General features: G+C 35.9%; 3 protein-coding genes across 4 annotated transcripts; 2 read left to right on the forward strand and 1 right to left on the reverse strand.

Annotated features, from left to right (window-relative positions):
• The first annotated feature begins 1,634 nt into the window (after positions 1-1,634).
• LOC117631827 (titin) lies at positions 1,635-5,631 on the forward strand. Its single transcript, XM_034365143.1, has 2 exons — positions 1,635-1,916; positions 2,742-5,631. Exons 1-2 carry the CDS (start codon positions 1,866-1,868, stop codon positions 5,271-5,273), a joined length of 2,583 nt encoding a protein of 860 aa, XP_034221034.1. The 5' UTR covers positions 1,635-1,865; the 3' UTR covers positions 5,274-5,631.
• Positions 5,632-5,850: 219 nt separating this feature from the next.
• On the reverse strand, positions 5,851-10,736 carry LOC117631021 (transcription factor PIF3). 2 transcript variants are annotated; one of them, XR_004586286.1, is made up of 9 exons: positions 9,734-10,735; positions 8,334-9,573; positions 8,144-8,245; positions 7,960-8,025; positions 7,541-7,606; positions 6,917-7,438; positions 6,371-6,500; positions 6,168-6,258; positions 5,851-6,089 (listed from the first exon to the last, which is right to left on the reverse strand). XR_004586286.1 is itself a non-coding variant. In XM_034363938.1 (8 exons), the coding sequence occupies exons 1-8, from the start codon at positions 9,790-9,792 to the stop codon at positions 6,254-6,256; spliced, it is 2,190 nt and encodes a 729-aa protein (XP_034219829.1). In that variant the 5' UTR covers positions 9,793-10,736; the 3' UTR covers positions 5,851-6,253. The 2 variants fall into 2 exon arrangements, 1 of the variants encoding a protein (XP_034219829.1); XM_034363938.1 differs by having other exon boundaries at positions 5,851-6,258; positions 9,734-10,736.
• Positions 10,737-22,973: 12,237 nt separating this feature from the next.
• LOC117629953 (hydrophobic protein RCI2B) lies at positions 22,974-23,781 on the forward strand. Its single transcript, XM_034362633.1, has 3 exons — positions 22,974-23,163; positions 23,307-23,406; positions 23,579-23,781. Exons 1-2 carry the CDS (start codon positions 23,083-23,085, stop codon positions 23,388-23,390), a joined length of 165 nt encoding a protein of 54 aa, XP_034218524.1. The 5' UTR covers positions 22,974-23,082; the 3' UTR covers positions 23,391-23,406; positions 23,579-23,781.
• Positions 23,782-25,519: the final 1,738 nt, after the last annotated feature.

Below are 25,519 nucleotides of genomic sequence, written 5' to 3' on the forward strand. Positions count from 1 at the left end.
TTCCTATATCTCATTGGCAAACATTTGATAGCCATAGTAGGTGGCGGCTAGCCGTTAGCATACATAAATTCTACTATAAATGTATATGGACGGTTGACAATCATTCACACACGCATGGTGAATGCATTTAGTATTCGTCTCGATATTATTATTTTCCCTTGACCACCCTTCACATGCACCATTTGCCCAGCATGGGTTTCCGCACTTTTTTGGCTTTGGTTTACAGTCTAGAAGAAGCACCAGCATTATGCTTAAAGTTACACTTGTTGTCAGTAGAAAACCCATTGTTAAGCAGATTCCAGGCTAGCGTTTGAATCTTGTTATCCAGCATGCAATTTTATAAGTTATGAAATTACATTTTGAAAGGTTCTAAGTTCAAAGATAATGGAATCAATGGACTGTTTGAACTTTGAAACAAACCATCTAATGGTGGTGAGGACCTCATCTAAGGCCCTCACTATAGAATTCTACCCTCATTGTGTATCCGGAACACTCAAAAATTACTCCATGGTGATGGTGATATCAATCGGGTCTCTTCTTAGAGTCTTGGTCTGCATCTTGGTTTACACAAAAAGAAAAAGAAAAAGAGAAAATAAAATAAAACATTATGGATATAAAGTCTCTGAAACGCAAAAATCGAGATGAAAACAAAAAGGCCCAAACCCAAATTCCTAACAATCTTAGACTTGCAGAAGTTCTAAATGCTTCAGTCGTCTTTCATTTTTGGGAAGGAAGAAAAGCCTCATGGCTATGAAGCTTGCCATGCCATCTGCCATCTGATGCCCTCAAACAACTTCTGGGCTTTTGGTCTACGAGGCTCATACTTCTTTTGAAATAAAAAAGAGAACGCTCATCAACATGAAGCTTTTGCACCTGAGGCCCACAGTTCTTTTTCTTTTTAAATTTGGTGGGCAGTTGTTAGCCGCATGCTTCACTTTTTCCTTTTTTCTTCTTTTTCTCTCTCTTTTATTCTTTTGCCCATGAAAGGTTAATAAAAAGTTTACCAACAAAGTCTAATAACATGTGATTGGGACTTCTAATTTTCTTCAGATTCGACCATAACATAATAGTATGCACTATCCACTTCCTCATATGTCATGATAAAAGAAAATTCAAATTAGAAAAACAACGCATGGATAGAAATAAAATCACAAGATACATAAATAAGCAAAAATTTCGTCTAAATGCATTTTCGTAATCGCAATCAAGCGATCCTCAAGTCAAAAGTTCAATAAAAATATGTGAAAAATACCTGCGATCGAGTTTATAAGTCTTCCTAGTCCTCGCTACCAATATTTAAAAACTACATTTCTGATAATAATAAAAATATCTGTATTTCTTCAATTAGTTCTCCGTAGACTAAAAAATATGCATAAGTTACACGTAGTGGATCCCAGCTTCGTAGGATTGATTGATGCTGTGCATGGCCGCCATGGCCCAACATGGACGCACAACTTGTTCTTGAACCAAAAATAATTTTCAGACCGTTAAAACGCAGAACGCTCTGGTGCCTTCCACGCCCAACTGTAGCTGTCGCTCCATTTATATGTGTATATTTATTTATTTATTTCTGTTGATAAACAAAAAGTAATTAGTTTTGTAAGCCTAATCATTGCCAGTGTTGCTAGGGCCATGTGATGTGGCCTGCCAATTGACAACCTGTTTTTCATTTGTGTGTGGTAGCCCTCCATCTTCTTCTACTTCCCATAACATCACTTGGCTTTATTTGGGTTGTTCGTTGCCAACAGTCTTGTTCTTCCTTTCCTTTCCCTTTTCTTTTCTTTTTTTTATTGCCTTTGCTTTTCACTTGAACATCTTAATTCCTGCTGCTTGGTACAAGTGCTAAGCTTGCTCTTGATCCTCTCATGGCTACAGAAATTGCTGCATCACATCATGTTCCTACCACTGATGACGAGGTTAGTTCCTTCAGTGATCAAGTATGATCCTCCTTTCAGGGATTTCAAAGTTCATATGATCCAGAGTTGATTTTATGTGTTGTATTGTCTTGTGTTTTGTGAGCTATAATCCATCAAAACCCAGTTATGATTATGCTTTAATTTGTTATATTTTTCATGTTATTGGGTATTAATTGATATTTTTCATGAATACCAACTTGGAGCATCATGCAAGTAACCTTGTCTTTCCATGGTTTGTGATTTGGAGGTGTCCTTTTTACTTATATTCATATTGGATATATATATATATAGGTATGCAACTTTCAAAGTAGGGGTTTCAAAATCTATCCATATCATGAATAGCCTGATAAAGATGATAGGTGATATGTGTTTTAGATTTTCAACAAGTGATATATTTTGAATTTTTTACCATGAAAATAATTCAAAACAAGTAGAGATATGAATAACACATAAAGGGCGCCATCTTCTGTTTAGCAGAGGATGGCAGATGTCTTATTCAATAGGATGCAGAGCTTTTTAAACCAAAAAAAAATTTCCAAGTTCTACACATACGTGGTTGGTTTTCTTATTTGAATTGGACACTGAGATCTCAGTAACTAGTTCTTATCAAATTTATTTTTGGATGAAATTATAAATGCCCAAAGAGATTAAAAGCGATGCTTGTAGTGCTCTTATTGCCAGTTTCTTTACTTGATCTCTTTTGTGTATGTTTGATTAATACCTATGCACCTAGCAATACTTGGCTAGGTTGTTTATTTCTATGTGAAGCCCTCTTACTCAATGGATTTATTTATTTTACTGCTGATCATCTTTTAATCACTTCAGCAAGTTGAAAAGAAGGTGAGTGAAGAAGAAAAGGCTTCTGAAAAAGAAAGTGTTTCTTTACCCCAAGGAAGTGGAGAAGAAATAACCAAAACTGAGGATGCAGCAAGTCTAGCAACACCAGCTGAGTCTGAAGGTGTTGATCATAAGAAGATTGAGCCTCCTGTAGTTGAGGCTGAGAAGACTAATGGTGCTCCTGTGCCAGATGTTCCGGTGGGAGTCGAAACGAAGGTGGAAAATGAATCCATTGCAGATTCACAAACACACGCTATTCCAAAGCAAGTGGCTGATGCTGCTGAGAGCCCAATAGAGGTTAAGACATACATTGCCTCTGTAGTAGGAGAAGCACCAACAGAACCATCAGTAGGTATCATTGAAATAGGCCAAGTGGAGCAACCAAAGATAGTTGATGCTCCTCAATCATCAGTTGAAGCCATTGAGAAACCAAAGGAGTCAGTAGCAACAGTCCTAAAAGAGATTAAAGACTCAGAGCCAGAGCTTGCTATTGCAAAAGTGGAGGAAAAACCAAAAGACCAATCTGAATTTTCTCAAGTAGAGAAAAAACACGATGAGGAGCCTGAAGAGCTCGTGCAGGATGAAACGGTGAAAGATGAAGGGCCTGTAGCTGACAAGGTTGAGCATATCACATTCTTGGAGCAAGAGAAAATTGAAACAGTCGATACACCTAGTCTAGCAGTGGAGGAAGAACCAGAACAAAGTAAATTTACAGCAGAAGAGAAGAAATATGAAGTTGAGCCTGAGAAAAGTGTGGAGGATGGAAGAGTAAAAGATGAAGGATGTTTAATCGGTAAGGATAAGGAGCCCACATTCCTGGAAGAAAGGAAAACTGATAAAGACGACAAGCCTAGTCTAATCGGAAGTCCAGAAGAGGCTTCACTTAGTCAGGAAGCTCAAATCAAGCTACAAGATGAAGGGGATTCTTCTCTACCTAAAGTCACAGAAAAGATCACTACTGAGGACCATAAGAAAGAATCAAATGGGGTTGATGTGGTTGAGAAGCTAGCAGAAGAGGCAGCAGTAGAGACTGAAAAGGTTGGAGAAGAGAATGCGGAGACTAGAAAGGTTGAAAGGGAGAATGTGGAAACTGAAGATTCAACTCAACCAATTAAAGAAGACCAAAAGAAGGAAATAAGTAGGGTTGATGTGGTTGAGAAGCTAGCCGAAAAGGCAGTGGAACTGGATACGGTTGGAGAAAAGGAGGTGGAGACTGAAGAGGATGTAAAGGAAATTATAGAGGATGAAAAGAAAGAATTAAATGGGGGTGATGTAATTGACAAGCGAACAGAAGAGGCAGAGGTAAAGTTCGAAAAGGTTGAAGGAGAGAATGTGGCAAAGAATGTTGAAACTGATGATAATGAAAAGAGGAATGTTATAAGTGAGGATTCAGCTAAACCGATTGAAGAGGAGCAAAAGAAAGAAGTTGGTGGGGTTGATGTGGTTGAGAAGCTAGCAGAAGTGGCAGCAGTGAAGTTGGAAAATGTAGAGAAGGTTATAAGTGAGGATTCAAGTCAACCAATTGAAGAGGAACAAAAGAAAGAAGTAGGTGGGGTTGGTGTGGTTGAGAAGCTAGCAGAAGTGGCAGCAGTGAAGTTGGAAAATGTAGAGAATGTTATAAGTGAGGATTCAAGTCAACCAATTGAAGAGGAACAAAAGAAAGAAGTATGTGGGGTTGGTGTGGTTGGGAAGCTAGCAGAAGTGGCAGCAGTGAAGTTGGAACATGGAGGGGAAGAGAAGGTGGAAAAGAATGATGGAATTGAAGAGAATGAAAAGATAAATGTGATAACTGAGGATTCAACCCAACCAATTCAAGAGGACCTAAAGAAAGAATTAAGTGGGGTTGATGTGGTTGAGAAGCTAGCAGAAGAGGCAGTGGTGGAAACAGAAAAGTCTGGAGAAGAGAATGAAACAAAGAAGGTGAAACTTGAAGAAAACGAAAACATAAATGTGATTAATGAGGTTTCAACACAACCACTTGAAGAGGAGGTCGAGAGCTCTATTTCTCCCGCTGAAGTTGTGGAAAAATCATTTGAGGGAGCTGAGAAATATGTTGAACCTGCAGTGGAAAATGAAAGAGGAGAACAGATCAAAGATGAGACTCCAGCTAAAGTTGAAACCAAGAAAGATGAGAGTGTGGAGGAAAAGCAAGATGAAGTCACTAGAGCTATTGATGAACCACTTAAAGATTCCAAGCAATCTGAGTCAGAAGTAAAAGGAGAGGATAAATTGGAGGAAAAGCAGGATGAAAAAGATGCCGGTAAATTGGAGAAAGTCGATGATGATGTTGCAAAATCTAAACAGAATATAGAGCCTCCTCCCACCAAGGATGGTGATCAAACAAAACCCTCCCAGGACCTGCCAAAGGAAGTTCCAGCTAAGCCCTCTCAGAAACAGTCAAATACCATTTTGTCGAAGGTAAAGCAGTCACTGGTGAAGGCAAAGAAGGCAATCATTGGGAAATCTCCAAGCTCAAAAAACCATGCCTCTGGAACCAAGGATGATATTAAAGTCAAATAATGAGATGGAATATTAGTTTGCATATATCACTTATTGTATCTACCCTCATTCTTGTGATGTTTATATGATTGTGGGTCCCCCCCCCCCTCCCCCCTCGGTGTTGCTGCTCACTCTCAGCTCATGGCTTGTGTTTTGATGGTAAAAGGATGTGTGCATATAGAACATATAGGCTTCTGCGAGACTCAGTAGCGTAAAGTGGTGTGTATATTGTTAGTATCTTCCACTCTTGACACTATTGATTTGAGTTGTAAATTGTAATTACTGTCTCTGTTGGTGCTTCATTGTTGTCAGTTATCGCCAAGAAAGAAGTTTAATATTGTGAAAAATGGAATGTGGATTTATGTTCAAGTTTCAATCATCATTTTCATCCAAATACCATTTACTTTTGCCAATAGTTGTGCATTTCAGTTGAAAACAAAATAAGATTGCAAGCCCAGTCAAGATTTATGAAGAATTGGTCGAAATTGGGAAACACGACGTTTGCTAGCAACAACTAGGAACAAGCAAAATGAACATGGAACCATCTGAATAGCCAACAATCCTTGTTAAAGATTGTACCATATTTCACCAAAATGGCTTCAGAGAAAGAGAGAGTACAACATATGTATTATTAAGACATTACTCTCATTGTCATTAATTCAAAGAATTGTTATAATATGTCCAAAAACACACATTTGATACATATATTTCCGGTATATTCAACTCTTAAACTTTGCTGCATTACCTCACCGGCTACAAAGTGAATGTACAAACGCTAGAAGGGACTTCAAGTCTTCTCAAGGTACCAAAATCTGTGCAACATGTAATCGTGCTCTCCTGAAATTATAATTCAGATGGTTATTGCAAAGGTTCAAGATCGACTCAGAGGTGCTTTGTACTTTAAATTGTATCTACCCGGATCTGAAACAAGCAAAAGATCCAATCTCAAGATGCTGCATCATGGATTTCTCTCCCCCAACCACAGATAGAAGTAGAACTGCTTAACCTGAATGTACAAGTGGAGATAAGTTCATATTTCGTCCAAGAAAATGAAGTATTACTGTGTTGTGTATGTGATATAAAAATTTGTGTATACGAGAATGCCCTTGTACACTCACTAGCTGTTCTACTCAGCACGACGTCATTTCCGCTAGAAGATCTGTTAGCTCTGTTGTTATCGACATCGGCCGCTTGAACATTATTTCGCACCAAAGCAGGCTGTCCAAAGCCCTCATTAGTTGCTTGGCACTGGCAACACCAAAGAACAATAAAAACTTGATTTTGGCATGGAAAGAACACAAACTCCAAAGGTCTAGACAATTATATAAATCCTAGGGACTTGTCCACCTATGACCAATTGTTTTTGGATTTGATGCTCCAACTTTAACAAAGTGTCAAAGCAGGAGATTGTTTGGCTCAACGTGGTCATATGTCAAGAGGGGCATGTTGAGAATATAGATCCAACAATGGGAATTTCAAAACTTGCATCTCAGTATACAAAATCTTGGGGTCTTTTCACCTATTGTTAATTTATTTGGATTAGATGCTCCTATGTAAGTACAAAGAATCCCAACGAACATGCAGCATCGATTAAACAACCAAACTCTCAATCATTACCATATATTTTTACAAAAAAAAGTTCCGTTCATAGTAAATGCACAAACCTGACTAGATGTCTGATTCATAGAGCTATTGGCAGTGGTGTTTTGCACGACTTGAGAGTTCATGTTCTGAACTGAATCCTTTGAACCAGAAACTGGAGTTGATTCCGCATTTTCCATAGGGCCTCCTGCACCACATGCATTTAGTCCCACAGATGACTTCATAAAGGGAACTCCTGATGAAGGAACTAAGGGTGGACGTTGCATCGGCATGGGAACTCCTTGACCAGGAAGCCCAAACATCTGAAGGTTAGATCCTACCATCCCACTGAAGGCAGTATGCCCTGCCATAGGTGAATTAGGGAAATGTGCTCCTTGCATGGGGGGCACCTGATGCATAGGGAAACTAGAAGATCCACCATTCATGTCGGGCATACCCATCCCAAAACCCATGCCTAATCCCATCCCCATTCCCATTCCAAGACCCATGGGCGAGAAATGAGCCATACGGGGTGCATGCATGTGTTGCATTCCTGCTGGAAACATCATTGGTGGCATATACAAACCAGCTCCCATTGACATAATCTGCAACGAGATTGAAATAATACCATGTTATACTTGAATATCCAATTTCTTAGACATTAACATGGAAGATGAATAAACTAAGGAGTGAGAGAATAAGTTTACCTGTACTTGGAGCTGAAGTGTCTTCAAATATTCAATAGCCTCGTCAAGCATTGAAGCTTTGTCCACCTTATTTCCATAAAGAAATGTCAGCATAACCAAATTACAGAAGAAGATATTAACAAAAAAAAAAGGTTATGCTTAAACTTCCATGACTATCAGTAACATTCATTATAACAAACAACTAACAAAGTTTCAGAAAGAAAGAAAAAAAAGTTTGAAAGACTGACGTACATTTCAGATTTTAATTGATAAACTTCCCTAGACACGGATACTATTTTAAAAATCGTTTTCACTTCCAAAAGTGTTCAAATTAGGTCATTGATTAACACCAAAAACTGTAAACTTCTAAAGTTCATCAAACATCACAAGCAAATGTCTGGCAAGACTAAAAAACAAAACTTAAGGGAAAAAAATCCAACCTTATTGCAATTGGGTATGAGTTCTTGTAGAGCACGCATCTTCTCATTGATTCTATCCCTTCGCCTCTGTTCACAGAAATCCAGAACGAGTACAATTAAATAATCTTAGAGTTTACAAACAGCACAATGGAAAGAGCTAACATGTTCACTGTCATGAATACTATTGATGATTGGTTTTGCTCACCCTTTCTGATAAATTATGCACTTCTGCTGCTCTGCTTCTCTTGGAACCCATGCCCCGAGCATGAGCTATTTTTTTCACACCCACAGATTCTTCCTCCACATCCTGCACATGAGGAGGTTTTCTTGGTTTATGGAGGGAAAGGAAACAGTAAGGAAGTCCAAGAAATATTGACTACCAACTTTCAACTTACGTCACTATGGCATTCAGACTCGTCAGTATCACGAGATTTTCTCTTCACAGCATGTGTTGGGTCATCTGAAGCTCTCTCCACACTATTGCCTGAGCAAACAGAAGAAGCAACGACAGGCTCCAAAGTTTTTTCACCATCCCGAAGTACCCTATTTGCACTTTCACAAGGAATATGATTGGTGTTTGTGTCATTCTTAGAGGCATCCTCTTGGCATGCCGCCTCAGACTGTTCAGCAGCACATGATTCCTCAAGAGGCTTAGCTTCTGTTGGTTTCAATTCAACATTGGATGTCACTGTAATATGTTGGCATTGTGAATTTGACTCCTTTGGTAAACTGCTGCTTGAATCGATTAGAGTTGACTCAGGAGGATTGTTACTAGTTGCAGCTGAAACCTTGCCCTTATTTCCAATCTTTTCCATGCTTGATAAACCTGAGCCAGCCACCACACCAATGCTCTGAAGATTAGATTTCACAAGAGCAGCTGGTCGTGAGAAATGGGAAAAGTTCACTACTGATGAATTATTATTACTAGGCATTACTGGATCTTGCCTCTGCATTTTTATGCCAGGAAAAACACCTGCAGATGAAACCTGAGTTGAATTCTTGCAAACAGTAGGACGGGTGGCACTACCCGTATTATCACCAACAATATCCGAAACCCTTGATCTGAAAGATGGAAATAATGATTGGGATTGCTGTGATGATAATGGGTACAATTGACTGGTACCAGTTCTAGGTCTGCTAACATCAGCACCATCTATTGAAGTAACCTTTGGCGCATTCCTTTGCTCCAAATAAGCACCTTCATGTGCAGAGTTGGTATTGGAGTCCCTATATACCTGACTAGAACTACTCCTTTTATCCATTGAGGCAAGATTGCTATTGCTGGAAATCTCATTTGCAGTGACAGTGGATAATTCAGGCAAAAATTCATGACAGTATTCATGATGTAAAGGTTCATCAATGGAATAATTCAACCAAGGCAACATTTCATCATCTTCACTCAAACCCATTTCGGAAGATGGCACCGACAACGGAATTTCATCCAATACAGACTCCACCGATCCAAACTTCCCTGTCTTCGCAATGTTGCCATTTCCTACATCTTTATCTCGATTCTTGGGGGTGTAAGATGGTAAGCTATTATTACAAGTTGGACTCTTTCTGGTTCTACTAGACTGGCCTTGCATCATAATTTGACCATTTTCCCATACTAGCTCAACAAAGTCATTTACAGGTCTGCATTAAATCCCACAAGGTGGAAAAGTGGGGAAAAGAAGAAAAATTTCCGCAAATGTTAAATGGGAAAACAGAACACAACTCAATGACACACCAAAAAAAAAAAAAAAAAAAAAAAGGTAAGAGTGCAAAGATGGTAAAAATGTGGAACAGAACTTACTCAAAATCTTGACTTGAATCAACCCTCCCGGCCATCCGATAAAGCTCGGACAAAGGCATGGTGAAGAGCTGTAAAGCACTGTGTTATTCTGAATTGCCACAAAGCTTCAAGAACATAGCCATTATTGGTAGCTTCTATACAGTAGGCTTGATCTAGGTGTCGAGTTCAAAGCACCATAAGTATATATTATGTATACATATAGAATGCCAAGAGGCAAGAGTGTTTGAAGACGTAAACTCCCAACCAAAACCCCACTATAAGACAGTCCCAGTTCAACTTATAGTGGGAAAAAAAGAAAAGAAATTATATTCCTTGCAGTTATAATTTACAGAATAAAATCTTTCTTTAAATACTAAAGTCTCTATCAGTAAGTAAAATAAAATATACAACTTAGTTTTAAAAACATAAAAGTGAGCAGTCAAAGTAGTTCTTTAATGGCTGCCAAAGATCCCTAAAAAACCTCTAATTTGAGCTCCTTTGAGTTAAAAATTAGTTCTTTTCACTTTTTTTAGTCAATAAACGAAAAACCCAGAAAAGAGATTACATCTCCTTAAATTAATCAACAATCTTAAGCAAAACCCCAACAACCCAACAATCTAAACTTGACGAACAGCCGAAAATCTGCACTACCCAATAATACCCAGCTAGAAATATAATCATATACACACAGGGCATTAACAAAAGGGATACAAGAAACTTGATTTTGGGGAAATCAGAGTTCCTCGAACTAGTCAAATTACACCAATCCACATGGTAAATCAGAAAAAGCTCTTAAGAGTTAGTAAAACTGAGCTCGAACAAAGAGAACCCATGATTTCACACAGAGAGAGAGAGAGAGAGAGAGAGAGAGAGAGAATCCAAGTGGACGGTGGACGTAGAAGGCGGCGAAAGGCTTGCAGACTTGCAGGGGGACCAATGCGCAGAGAGAGAAAGAGAGAGAGGGAGAGAGAGGGGGTGGGGAGAGAGGTACAAAGTTTCAACTTTCAACTACCAAAGTCTAGCTGACGCCATTTGTGATGTTAACCATGGTCAAACTTCTTATCATGTTATAACCTATTTACCTTTGAATTTTGTTTCCGGTACTAATCTTTAAAATATATATATACAAGTAATATTGAGGGATGTAAAGATTTAACATCTTGTTAAATGATAAATACTCTTAATTACTTTAACCACAAACTTATTACATATTACTAATTAGGTTTGTTTATACTATAGAGAAAATCATATTACTCAATACACCCATCCAAACCAAACTCAAATTGTAACCTTAAGTTTCTTCCTTTTTTGGTCATAGTAGATAGGTGATGATAACTGCCACCACCAAGCCATAGTCTTGTCAACTTGTCATTACCAAATCTGATCACGATCTTTGCTACTGGCTACCTAAAACATGGTGCTGCCATGACTTCGATGATCATTATTTTCTAAACCCTTTTATGTTAACTTAAAGATAGACACATTTATAATAAAACTAAAATGGGGGAACAAGAGATAAAATCAGGTTAATTTGACTCTGGTTTAGTTCTGTTGTAGATTACACTTGAATTATTTGTATGTACTTGGTGTGGTGAGCCCTTCTTCCCTATCCTTTGAATTGATTTCCTGATGTGCTTTGATCATGGAAGAAAGGCCCACAGCTGGGTAGGTTTGTTTTTGTAGTAAGATAGGTGCATTTGGTGTCTCTGTTCTCTGTACTCGAATAGAATAGAGAGCATATTATCCTTTTGGTATTTCTATATGTTATCTTATCGAAATTGGATGTGGATTTGGGTTTTGTAGTTGTGGACTTTATGCCTGTATTTTTTTTATTTTTTTTATTTTTTTGGAGGTCCTTTCCTATTGAAATGGACGATAGCATATTAAACTCACACACACAACACGGATGCCTGAATTTTTAATACAACAACAACATCATTATCATTATCATACATACATACATACATGATACATCCATCGTTATAAATTTCTTTGGCTGGTGACCCTACTTTTCCTTTTCAAATTTCAACATATAAAATTACATTAATAACTATGGTTTAAAGGCATGATAAATAAGTCTTTGACTTGCCCATAATGGGTTTTTAAAATCTGCCTCCCCTTCATTTTGGGAGAGACTTTTCTTGGGTATATATTTAGTGCTGGGATGTAGCATTCACTGTGGTGCTGTAATGATGTAAAGTTTTAGATGATTCATTGAAGTTTACTTGAACAAAATAATTTAGATTTTTGTTTTGTGTCAGTCCTTGTTTATGAAGCCGACACCATATTGTAGGACTCCAAAATTCTACGGTTTATAATCGTCGCGTGAATGTCTGTGTTTAAATAAAACAAAAACATGTAAATTATTGTTTTAAATAAACATTAAAAAAATATATAATAAAAAGGTTAAGATAAAAGAAGGACTGAGCTTTATAACATCGTCTTATCCAAAACAATTAGTCTCAATTGCTTTTGAATGAAAATCATGATCCAGTCTCATTGAATAATTGAGTCTTATTGTGCAATCCCTTGATTAAGGTAAACAAAATGCCACACTTTGCCCTTTAATCCACCAAAGCATAGAAATTTATATCAAGGACATGATTGCCTTTTCCAATTGATGTAGGATATATCATAAAGCCAGCAATTAGGGGACACCAAAATCCCAAACTTTATACTCTTTGATTATAGGCAGGGCCCCCACCAAATTGTAAAGTTAAAAACATATAATACAAGTTCAACAAAGTGATAAGACAATCTGGAAATGAAGTTCGCAAAATCTATTAAAAACTGAATCTAAGCCAAATTTTGAAATGGACTGTATCCTTTAAAATGTTCAATGAAAAAAGAAAAAGGAAAAAAGTGATAAGATATGATGTTTTATATGAAAGATAAAGAAAAGAAAGTGATAAGATATATAATTTGTAATTAGTGATTTTTTTTTTCCTGAATTATGAATGCAATCGTTGAATTTCTCACAAACAATGAGCCGATTGATTAGATGGGTTTACATGTCTTCAATGAAGAAGACGATTTGTCCTTTAATTTTTGCTTTTGCTTCATATGACAAGAACATGCGCTTGCTTGCTACCATTACATTTACACATTTACACATTTACATTTACAATAGAATTTGAAATTTGAGAAATTCACAAAATTAGGGTTCGTTATTCCATGTGGACCACCACACTGGGCCCCAAACATGGGTGATACGGCACGTGGACCCTTTCCTGACCCAACAATTGGATTTGGCACCTTCCATGGTGGACCCAATTTTGTGGAGCATCTTTTCTTTCATCTCCTGTTTGGTGCATGCACCATTATTAATCAGAAATGAGATTGTGATATGGTTTTTTTATTTATAAATTTTCCAGAGATTAAAAGATTTGAGGTCCTAAAATTGACTGATCAGAGAGAGTTGGCTGGACGCTGGAGGTGGAAATTGACTTGGAGAGCAGGAAAGAGATTTGGAGGGTGTGGAAATTCACGTGCGTGTATGAACTTCACGTGACATTGTTTCCATGTCCATGGAATTTGGTATCCAGCAGCATAGAGCCTTTGTTGACATGAGCCCACTGGGTCAGTGATTTGCATGACATTGCATGATAGGGTCTCTCGGTTACTTCCACGTGTTCAGCCAACCAAGGGGACAAAACCCATAAATTATTTCCCAACTTCCCAACCTCCTCCGTTTCATTGCCCTATTTTTTCTATTTTTTCTCATGTCACTTATCAGATAACGAGAGAAAATAAAGAGCGGGACAATGAAGCGGAAATAGAGAAGTATTTCTTGTAAGGAATGGAACTGATAATTGATGTTGCAGTCATGGAAGCCACATATCCATTTTATGAGCATGGATTTAAGTTGGTTAAATTTATATCTAATTATCTTCTTTAATTTAAAGCACATGGATTACAAAAATTAAAACAATACTTAGATATGTGGACAGAGATTCATGGGAAGAAAATGACAAATTGGGTTTGCCTAAACATGTTGGAAATGGCATGCATGAAGATCCCAAGTAAGAAAATTATGAGAGAAAGAGACAGAGATGGTACTAAGATGGTAAAGAAAATATATACAGCGTGGTACAGGGTGCAAAGATGCAGGAAAACCAGAGGATAATATAAGAAAATGAAAATGATGAGGCTTCATAGGATTATAGAAGAAACCACTGACCTCTAAATAAATATAAATGCATGCCTTCTTGGCTGCGGAGCCAAGATTTTAAATGGACCCAAACATGGATCATGCTTTATCAACACTAGCAGTTTCTGCTGGCAATTGTCTGTGCCTCCCCTGCAATCTGCACATGACCACCAGACCCATCTATATAATCTGCAGAGATATAACTATATATGTTTGTGTGTGTGTGTGTTTTATTTATTGTGACTGAAATATTTGATTGCTATGAATGAATGAATTTAAGGAAATTCTGCAGGGTGCTGTTGAAAACAACAACCAGCTGCCTGCTTTTATTTTTTCTCTTGTTTTCTGGTTTCACCATTATCTGAGATTCATGCAAATTGCTTCTGCTAGTCTTATAAAAAAAAGGGCTTCACATAGCATGCGCAGAGCTAAAATAATATTTTAAAAAGCATGGTTCCAATTATGTTGTTGACTGTGCTGGTAAGATAATCAAGGGAGGTGATTTTTTCACTTTTTTTTTTTTCGCTTACACTTATTTTTGTTTTTTAATACTTTTTAATTAATTTTGTTCTTTTTTATTCTATATCTTTCCTATTCTATCTTTATCCTATAATTTCTTTTAATAAGAAGACATGTACAATCACTTACTAATATTATGAAAGAATAAAATTTCAAAACTATTATGCATACCTTGCTCTTTGCATATCTAAGCTCCTAATGACAGTTTGGTTAGTAGCATTGTTTGGTTCTTCGACCTGCTAAAAATTTATTATCTATTAACTACAACAAAGATAAATAGTACTCACATGCTTGGTAAAAAAAAAAAACAAAAAAAACAAAGAATTTGACGTACAAATACTTCCATTTCTGTCCATTTCCAATAAAATTTGTTGTTTTATATTATGTTAACTTTTCTTAAATTCAGTTATGAAAACCTTAATGTAGGATAAAGATAAAATTGGAAAGAGAAAGAACAAAAAAGAACAATATTAATTAAAAAGTATTAAAAAGCAAAAGAGAGTGTAAATGGAGAAAAGAGAAGTGGAAAAATCAACTCCCTTAATCAAATAGTGTTTAGCAAATGTGTAAACAAAACAACCTCTTTATTATTATTATTATTATTTAGGACTTTTCTTATAGAGGGATGATAGTATACTAAATTCACACACATCATACGAATACTATGACTCAAATCCAGAACCTTTCATAAAAGAAACAATTACTCCAAACCACTACAATACTGAGTAATGTACTCTTTATTTTAATTTTTAGTGTGTACAAACATAGCATATGTACTCCAAACCACTTTAAGTGGAGAACAAGGAAGAGGGCAGCCTTTTTATTTTCCTTTTTTTATAATAATGTGATGAGAGCAATCATTTTTCAGGTTTGTGCAGGCCCCATATATCTTTTTCTAATATATTATCTGATCAGCCCATATTGCTCCTCCGCCCATGTTTATTGTGATGTTCAGGATAAAAGTAAAATAAACAGAAATCAGATATCCTAGATAGCGGGGACAACTGTAAATTACCAACAAGCGTGTGGGAGGAACAAAGTCAGAGGACAATATTTAAGCAGAAGATAAATGACAACTTGAGTCATTTGACACAAGCAAGCGGTGAGAAATTATGATCCATTGATCTCTTTGGGTTTGGTAGGGACATTGCTTTTCCAACTCTTCAAGCTTTATATGATTGCAAGTTTGGAACTTCCACACATTGTTGTCTCAGTAAAAGACTAATAAAGGTGTTTGTGGTAGAATTGTATTGGGGTGAAAAGACCAATTTGTTTACTGCTTTATGATATACTATGAGACAAGGATGATGGAGTAGATGAGATAGGGTTACAATCTTAGCAGATGATGCAAAGGCAGATCCAAAGCAGATCAATTGAGCATCAAATCTCAAACTGCTCCACATTTGCCTATGCAATTTGCTGCTTTTCACCATATTTTTTTTCATGATTGAATAGATTAATTGAGCAAGACATGCAGATTGAATATAAATGCATGCTTAAGAATTAAAAAAAGAAAGCCGATCCTTGTAAAGTGGACTTATAAACTAAGTAGGGTATTAAAGTGATTGTGATGTGACGGAGACTAAGCTAGGTGGACAAAACAGAAAAACAGTTAAAAAAAAAGAAGGAGAAAAGTTTACAATGTGTAATTCATCTTCACAAGTCTCGGTAGCTTAACAATTGTTAACGTCAGATACTAAGTTTACCTCCTAATTTGTGCATCTTGTCTTCAACAACAGACAATGGGTCCTTGAAGCAGAGTGATTCTTTCGCAATCTGGCACCAATGGCCCCATATCCAGCAGTAATGATATGACGGACAAAATGGAATTTAGTGAGGCGGCATTGTGAAGAAGATTCCATTACAATCAGGACAGGACATTGCAGAGAACCTCTGAAATAAACCTGCACTACTTTTTGTAGAAGACAGAAAAAGTAATTAGGTCCTAATTTGAGTCATAATGAGCTTAAGAAGAGATTTATAGTGACATCAGATTGCATGTTTAAAATATTTGATTGCACTGCATTTTTTTTTTTTTGTCTGACTAATGGACTATTTTAACATGAATTATTAAAAGGAAGGTATCCTGTTACAGATTATCAGTGCTTTTCCTTGAACAAGTATCAGTCTAAGCAGCTTTTCTTGTATGTATTTTGTTAATCAAATTCAACAGCAGAGTTGTCCAGAAAAAAAAAATTCAGCACCAGTAGTTATTGACTTCCTTCTCAAAAGATGCATTTACCAAGAAGCAAATTCCAATGACAGCTTATTATATAATAGTGATAATACTGCATTGCAATTCCTCTCTCTCTCTCTCTCTCTCTCTCTGTGTATATAGACACACACATATGTATGACGACAGTGACAATCAGATTAGTAGCTATATGATCTGAAATCAGAATATTACATTGCAGAAATTAGCTGGAAAACATCCACTAGAGGAGAAGAAAATTATGCAAAATGGAGAAAAGTATACTAGCTCCATGCATGTACATATATAGCTTTGAAGCATTAAGAAAAGAAAAGTTATATATGTTGGAATGTTACAGTCACTTAACCCAACTCTATGGTGAGAAAGAAAAAGAACATCTTTGCCTTCCTATGAGGAACAACTGGAAGACTTATGCCCCCTTTTTTTGCTCCATTTTTTTATTACATAAAACTATGAGAGAGCACCTGTGCCACTATTGAACTCACCATGTGAAAATAAGGAACCAATTAAATGCCTCAGATTTGACTCTTCCTGCCCTTGCACAATGCATTTGCTTTGCTGGTCATGGGATCCATACCCCAACCAATAAATAAATTAACCAAAAAAAAAAACAGATAAATAAAGAAGTAATTACAGAGGGAAAAAAAAATAGAAAAAAAGGAGGCTAACAAGGGTTTCAAAATTACAAAGCATCAACCTCAATATCTTAAAAAACTTGATAATTTAGCAGTTGGATGGAAGTGTGTCCACCTTCTTGCAAATAAGTTCAAATCCCCTTGCCATAGTTTGAAATATCCTTTTGTCAAAAAAAAAAGAAGTAATATACTATTTGCAGAGAACAAAAATTAGATAAAACAAGGATACAAAGGATTTCAAAATTACAGAGCATCAAAAACAGAAGGGTAAAGACCCGTTTTAGGTTTTAGACCTTTCCATTCTCAAGCGTATTTAGGAAATATTTGAACAGTCTAGCCGCGCGGCTTTACTCCTTAAATATATTTGAATATTTGAACAGTCTAGCCGCGCGGCTATACTCCGTAAATATATTAGAATATTTAAAAGGTATAGCCGCGCGGCTATACTCCGTAAATATATTAGAATATTCAAAAGGTATAGCCGCGCGGCTATACTCTGTGTACATACTCGACTATTTAAAGAGTATAGCCGAGCGGCTATATAAGCCTTAAATATATTAGAATATTTAAAAAAGTATAGCCGCGCGGCTATACTCTGTAAATATATTATGTTTTAATTATTACTTATTTAGAGAAGAATTAGTATTTAAATATTTTAATTAATTTAATAAATTACTTAATAATTAATTATCTTAAATAATTTTGTGGAATTTAAAATTATTTTAGTATTTTAAAAATGAATTTTAGCCTCCAAAACCCTAAATTCAAGTCTCGAACCAAAAACCAGAGCTATTGTTTGTCCTGGAAAACGTGTTTTCACATTTGTGATACCATGATGGCCAACACTACAGCCCCAATATGAATGCGCATCTCCACCCATCATATTAATTTTTCGTTTTGTTTTTAACACATAGATTTGTTATTAAGCTTGTTCACAAATGACATTATTGTCAAATTGATGCATGCAATATCCAAATATATATTATGATTCTATGAAAAAATCTTAATTATTTATTTTAACCACTCTTTGCTATAAATATTCAGCCTAGCTCTCCCCCTTCGTTCTATGGATTCATTCATACACATTTTCTACTATCTGCTTCTATTTCTATTGGATTTCTTTCTAATAACCAGCAACAGTGACGGGTATGTTGGCACTGTTTATTGTGACTTTGCCATTGTCTTTGGCAATTCTGCTGCTGATCCATACTTTGCTTCAAGACATTTATGTGGCCGACTTCATTATTTCTTCTTTACATTTCCAATAATTCAGTATAATGGTGCTAAAAGTGAACACATAAAATCATGGGAAATTTTAGTGCAAGTTTTGTTAAATCCTAAGTGAATTGTGAATATTCAAAAAGAAATTAATGTCAACGGGTTCATCTGTAAGGATACACACTCAGCAAATGCAACAGCAGAGAGGACTTCTTCAACGCTGGCCTAGCCGAACCAGGCCTCACCAACAGCACCTTAGTTTATATTGAGAATACAACTACACAACAATGTGTGTCCTAATTTAAGTTGCACCATTCAAGCCAGTCTTAATTTGCATGCACTTCCTCATTTCCACTTTTAACTGCACTGAGAAAAATAAGATGTCCAGCTATAATAACATCCTTAACAATGCAGAGTTCCTTTTTCTTCTAGCTTGTCTAATAAATCTATAACAAATTAATATATAAGAAACAACTCCAAAATAAAATTTGGGATCTGATTGAAGACATTGCATTGGAAACATATATAGCTCAAGGTGACATATTTGCTAGAATATTTAATATTCGAGAGTGAATTGTTCCGGAAATCATGCAAGATACACCCAACTTATAAATAAAGTTCAATATAATCATAAAGGTCATCATATCAAAAGTCACAATTAGCGTGCTTTTGAGAACTGGTGTCAAGCTCTCATTTGTGATTTGCTTCTTATTATTGTTTCTTTTTTTCTTTTTTTTTCCCTTCATATGTTTCTATTTTCTTCATTGAGGTTGGCTTATGGGATGAATGGACAGCTATGTATTATGAAAAGTTTTTGCTCAACTCATCCCTGTTCAGTGGAGCCGGATTGCCACATCTTCATCAAGATGATCGAGATGTGGGAGTCTACAGTTGGGAACATGAAATGCATCAACATAATGAAGTGGATTGTGGTGATGTTGCAATAATCAATTATATTTGCTGATTAGTTTTCTCCAATATATATCTTAATTGACTCCCATCACTTTGATTCACTTCGATATTGGATATATTTGATCTGTTATAATTGATTCACTTCAGATATTTTGCTGTTAAATATATTTGATTCACTTCGATATTGGATATGTTATAATATTTAACAAACTAAATTTACATGATGCAAATGTTCACAACAAAAAACATTTTTATATATAAACTATGCATGCGTTTGAAAATTATCACAAAATTCTAGTGAGAAAAGAAGGCACAAGAAAGTTATGCAAGACTTTAGCCAGGGTTCAAAATTATCACAAAATCCTCATGAAATTTGTTGGAATTTTGAGCACTTGTCCCCAAACAAAATTTTTGAAACCATAAGGATTGCAATTGCAGATCAATTTTGACGCGGTAATAATGTATTAATATAGTTTTGTTAGAAGTTTAACATTGCCATTTACCTAACTGTGGCTAACTACTCATTGTGACAGTAAGCTAACTAGGTAGTGCCCTTTAGGTATGATAGATTGCTTTGAGTCACTGTGATATTGGTCTATTGATTTGGAAGTTTTGAGATTGTAATTAAGGAACAAAAAATACATGGGATTTGGAAGCTCTCAGTTCAAACAGACTCCAAAGGCATATTGTTAACCACCATACATTTCGTTGTCGTTTCATTGGTAAAACGGCTGAAGAGCTGATCCATACTTTTCTTCAAGACATTTATGTGGCCGACTTCATTATTTCTTCTTTATAGTTCCAATGTTTCATTATAATGGTGCTAAAAGTGACCACATAAAATCATGGGAAATTTTAGTGCAAGTTTTGCTTAATCCTAAGTGAATTGTGTATATTGAAAAAGAAATTAAAGTCAACGGGTTCATCTGTAAGGACGCACACACAGCAAATGCAACAGCAGAGGACTTCTTTAATGCTGGCCTAGCCAAACCAGGCCTCACCAACACCACAATTTGTGTTGCTTATGAAAATTTGGTATCATGTGTGTCCTCTTTTAAGATGTCCAGCTATAATAACATCCTTAACAACGCAGAGTTCTTTTTTCTTCTAGCTTCTCTAATAAATCTATAACAAATTAAAATATATAAGAAACAACTCCAAAATAAAATTTGGGATCCAATTGAAGCCATTGCATTGGAAACATATATACCTCAAGGTGGCATTTTCTAGGGGATTTAATGTTCGAGAGTGAACTGTTCTGGAAATCACTGCAAGATTCAACATACTTATAAATAAAGTTCAGTATAAAAATTTACACAAAATCATAAACGTCCTTAGATCAAAAGTCACAATATATTGGTAGGCAGTCCAAGAAATCAAATAAAATTCATTTAAATGGTACTGCTAATTTTTTATAGTACAAAATGATAGTCAACTTTGTTGCCTCATTTACATCATTACTTCAAATTTTGGGGGAGTTCCTCTACCCTTAATAAACTTGTTTGAGATTCTAATGGGAATGCTATGAGAAATTGAGCTCAATTATCTGCGTGCTTTTGAGAACTGGTGTCAAGCTCTCATTGGTGCTTTGCTTAACAGGTTTTGATTTGCTTCTTGTTATTGCTTTTTTTGCTGCTTGTTTCTATTTTCTTTACACGTTTCTAGTTTCTTGATTGAGGTGGGCTTACAGGATGAATGGACAGCTCGGGATGATACCAAGTTACTAACGTTTGCTCAACTCATCCCTAGTCAGTGGAGCAAGATGTTGAAGTGGATCGTGGTGATGTTGCAATAATCAATTATATTTGCTGATTTTAGTTTTCTCCAATATCTTAATTGACTCCCATCACTTCAATATGTTATAATGTTCACAGCAAAAACATTTTTATATATAAACATTCATGCGAAATTTATCTTATCACAAAATTCAAGTGAGAAAAGAAGACACGAAATTTATCTTATCACAAAATCCTCATGCAATTTGTTGGAATTTTGAGCACTTTTTCCCAAACAATTTTTTTTGTAACTGCAAGGATTGCAGATCAATTTAGAAGTTTAATTAACATTGCCATTTACCTAACTGTGGCTAACTACTCATTGTGACAGTAAGCTAACTGTGGCTAACTAGTTCCCTTTAGGTTCTGATTGATAGATTGCTTCGAGACACTGTGATATTGGTACATTGATTTCGTGTTTCAAAAAGTTTTCCCTTGTTTGATTAGAAGAAACATACTGCTCCACAAGGTTCTAGAGTCCGACAAGAAAGAGAAACTTGAATAAGGTTTTCATTTTTATGAAATGTTTGGGACACAGATTTCCATTCACTTCCAATTTAAAGCCTTCAACAACGAGGCCAAATATGAATCCCTCTTGATTGGCCTTTGGCTAGCAAGAGATATGCCTGCTCAACAGACAAGCATCTACATCGACTCTCAATTGGTTGTCAACGAGATCACTACCGAATTCGCGACAAAGCACACGTCCATGATTGCATACTTGTCGCAAGCTCACCTATCTCATGAAATTAGACATGGGAATTTCATTCCCAAGAAGTTTATTCTGTGAACCAAACTAAGGTGCATTCAGTATATAGAAAAGATATTTAAAGATTACAAAGCTTAATGGTTTTTTGTGTGTGTATATATATTTTTGGGCTTTATGGCCTAGATGACTCAACCATGTACTTCTCTTCAAAACCCATGTTACTAACTGGGCCCCAAGTTTGCAAACCATTACATTTGACTCTACATTGAAATATGAGATGCCCAATTTAATTGTAACACTATCGGCCCAATTTAATAATTTAAATAAAAATTTATCTAACTAAATCCCTATGAACCAAGGCAACTTTTTTTTTTTTTTTTTTTTTCCTTTGGGATCCTGTTATTGGGCAGCTAGTCAAATGAAAAAAAAAAGGTATTTTCTTAGTCGGCAACATGTTCAAAGCTATCATATACATTTCAATTTTACAATGCCAAATTGTTGTCTTTTGGGGTGGGCTTTTACTCAAAACCCATCAATAAAACCCCACGTCGCATATTATGGATATGGACATCAACTCGAATATTGACAAGGACGGCTGCCTCATGTGCCTAGTGCTTGCATTTGGATAAGACCACTGTTTCATATAAGTTCTTCTGTCGTTTGGTCGTTTGGTCGTTTGGGGGAGAACCTCCATCACGGCCGTTGCTGCAGCGCGCAGTGGCAACGTAAGCTCCGTTAGATCTTCCTCACACAGCCTGATCGATACATTCCAGTGGGTCCCACCTCGCAAACCCGACAATCAAGTGGAATAATGTTGTTATTACCATGTGAGCTCCCTAAATATCTCAAAAACCATTAGATATTTTATGCATATATGACACAATTTCTTATGAAAAAATAAATTTAAATAAATAAATAAATTATGTCGGTAGACACAATGGTCCATTCAGAACAAGATGCACATACGAGCCAGACACGTGTCACGCTCACCTATTTATGGAACTTAGCTGTATAAATCATTTTTCTTTATTCGGAAATATGTGCTGTGTGTGCACCCAATAAACAGCCTCCACGTAGTGGCACCCCCCAGCAGCAGAAGGAGCAAACTCTATATAAAACCACACTCTACGCTCCCCAGTTCCTGTCAAACAACACAAAGCAGTTGGATTTTTTCTCAAAGTTCCTCTAAATTTTTTCTCAGAAGAACCAGAAAAACAAAACAAAACAAAACTCCATTAGAATGGGCACAGCAACTTTCGTTGACATCATCATAGCCATCCTCTTGCCTCCTCTTGGTGTCTTCCTCAAGTTTGGCTGCGAAGTCAGTATTTTTTTTACATAACATATTTGTGTGTGTTTTATAGACAGAATTTTGATGTAGTTTTTATTCATGGTTCTTATAAATATGACGTCAATAAGTTGTAAATATATGCTTATGTTCGGGGCGGATTTATGATTTTTCAGGCGGAATTTTGGATCTGTTTGATTTTGACTATTTTTGGTTATCTCCCTGGTATTATCTATGCCATCTACATCCTCACCAAGTGATCCTTCAACAATTTCTGTAAGCAATTTTTTTATATATATTTCTTTTACTTTTGCTTGAAGGAAAAGTAAGAAACAGAAATGAAACTGCATAATTAAGCAAACATACATGCCTTTTCATTGGACCACATGACGTGACCTGCACTAACAACTGATGAGCTTCCTTTTTGTTGTCTTTTTTCAATGGACAGGTGGTAGAGATGTGAAGGGCAGCTGTGTTTGTGTTTTGTTTCTGCATGAAGGGCTTGTGTTTTCAATTGTTCATGTATAGAACTTAATTAATTATCTGGTGTATGTAGCCAAAGGGATTGTTCATTTGTTTTTTTTCTTTCTTTTTTTTTTATTCGGATTTTAATAAGAAATGCCAGAGGCCTCATATTTGACTCACAATCCATTTGCTTTGCAGAATGAACTCTTTACCCTATTTTTCTCTGTTTGTCAAATTAATTTTGTGCAAAGACTAATCTTGGGCATAGCGTTTCTTCTTCTGTTAATTTCAATCATGACTTTTGGTTGACATTCCACATAACAATTACTTATTCACATAAGCTAAGATTACCAAGCCATGTTTGAAAATTGGGCCGGCATTCCACGTTCCAAAACATTTAATATCATTCATTATATACAACCGATTACACTTAAAATTTTCTTGTCATATTGTTAGTTTCACCAAACATTCTACCTGCTTAAAAAGATTCAACGATCTGTAATACATTTTTCCCTTATACATATCTAATACCATCTACGCAAGCTCATACTGTAACAAATGGGCCCAACGATTGCTCCATTTTTGTTTTTGGCGCAACCATTTTACAAAGAATATTGTCCAATTATTTCACCAAAAAGAAGAACATGGAACAATTAAATTGTAATAATAATCTAATGAAGAACTTCTCAAACTAATTCCTATGTCCCACGAGACGAGAAACCCCACCCTTTTTTTATTATTTTTTTAATCTTTTTCTTTGCCATCCTTTTAGCTTTAATCAAAAGGCAATTCGCCAGCTAATCAAATCAAGAAATAAAATACAGTATTTTTCGCATTAAGCATAATGGGGGAATCAGAACCTCAAAACAATCACATACGTTTCAATTTTATAATAGCAAATATGGTTTAAACATCGAATTATATAATATTCTTTTAGTTCCAGCCCATGAGCTCCATACGTCGCACGTGGGAAGGGTCAAGTCTTATGCATGAAGATTGAGAAGGACGGTTACGTCACGTGCATAGTGTGCATGCATCATATTTGAAGCCTCCATCACCGCCGTTGTTTCAGCATGTCGCGGCAACCTACGAGCCGTTAGATTTTGGATACAGCCTGGTCGACATTGCAATTCAGTGGTCCAGCCCTTACGCGCCATTTCATGCTCCCGGAAAGTCATTATAACATTTCGTATAGAACCCCCGACGAAATGTTATTAATTATCATAATCTAGTATTAGTATTTTGGTACATGAATACCAAGAAAAACACTTGGACCAATTACAAAGTTACAAGACTATCGAAAGTGACCAAAATCCACAATCAACAAGAAAACCAACCATGAAAAAGAAAGAATGTTATTATCATGAATGTCAAAACAATGTAATTTTTTTAATAATGATAATTAGACCTCGAGTATAGGGATAAACATGCTTCCAATTAAATAATAACTCTTCAATTTCGGTTATAATTTTAGTAGGATTTATTGATTCCATTATATACTTAACTACTTGCACAAAAGGCAAAAGCTTTTCATATTAAGGACCACATTTCTACTTTAAACAAAAAAAAAAAGGACCCCATTTCCACAATTTAAAAATTTGAGGGTCATGCCAAATACTAAAATTTAGCAGAATTCAATTGTTACTTCAAAGACTCAAATATGTCACACTTTGACAGGTCATCGTCAACATATATGGCACACTTTGGATAAGGGTGAATTCTATGTTTGGTTATCAGCACCCATTGGATTCTAACAATATCCATCTTTCCATAACTATAATCTAAGTTTAAAAGCAAATATTTATTTAAGATAATGCTTTCTTCCTTTCATGTAAAAAGATACTCTTCATTTATGCGAATCACAATTTGACTTCTGCACTTATATTACACTGCTATTAGTAGGAATGTAAGAATTACTACTTAC

The sequence above is a fragment of the Prunus dulcis genome, chromosome 6, assembly GCF_902201215.1.
Source record: "Prunus dulcis chromosome 6, ALMONDv2, whole genome shotgun sequence".
Classification (NCBI taxonomy): Eukaryota; Viridiplantae; Streptophyta; class Magnoliopsida; order Rosales; family Rosaceae; genus Prunus; species Prunus dulcis.

Bases quoted from the DNA above. Each gene is read 5' to 3' on its own strand.
- LOC117631827 (XM_034365143.1), top strand. From the start codon at position 1,866: ATGGCTACAGAAATTGCTGCATCACATCATGTTCCTACCACTGATGAC. The intron at 1,917-2,741 runs GTTAGTTCCTTC...TAATCACTTCAG, and splicing joins TTCCTACCACTGATGACGAG to CAAGTTGAAAAGAAGGTGAG.
- LOC117631021 (XM_034363938.1), bottom strand. From the start codon at position 9,792: ATGCCTTTGTCCGAGCTTTATCGGATGGCCGGGAGGGTTGATTCAAGT. The intron at 9,574-9,733 runs GTAAGTTCTGTT...GATTTAATGCAG, and splicing joins GATTCAAGTCAAGATTTTGA to ACCTGTAAATGACTTTGTTG. The intron at 7,439-7,540 runs GTAAACTTATTC...ATCTCGTTGCAG, and splicing joins CACTTCAGCTCCAAGTACAG to ATTATGTCAATGGGAGCTGG.
- LOC117629953 (XM_034362633.1), top strand. From the start codon at position 23,083: ATGGGCACAGCAACTTTCGTTGACATCATCATAGCCATCCTCTTGCCT. The intron at 23,164-23,306 runs GTCAGTATTTTT...ATGATTTTTCAG, and splicing joins TCCTCAAGTTTGGCTGCGAA to GCGGAATTTTGGATCTGTTT.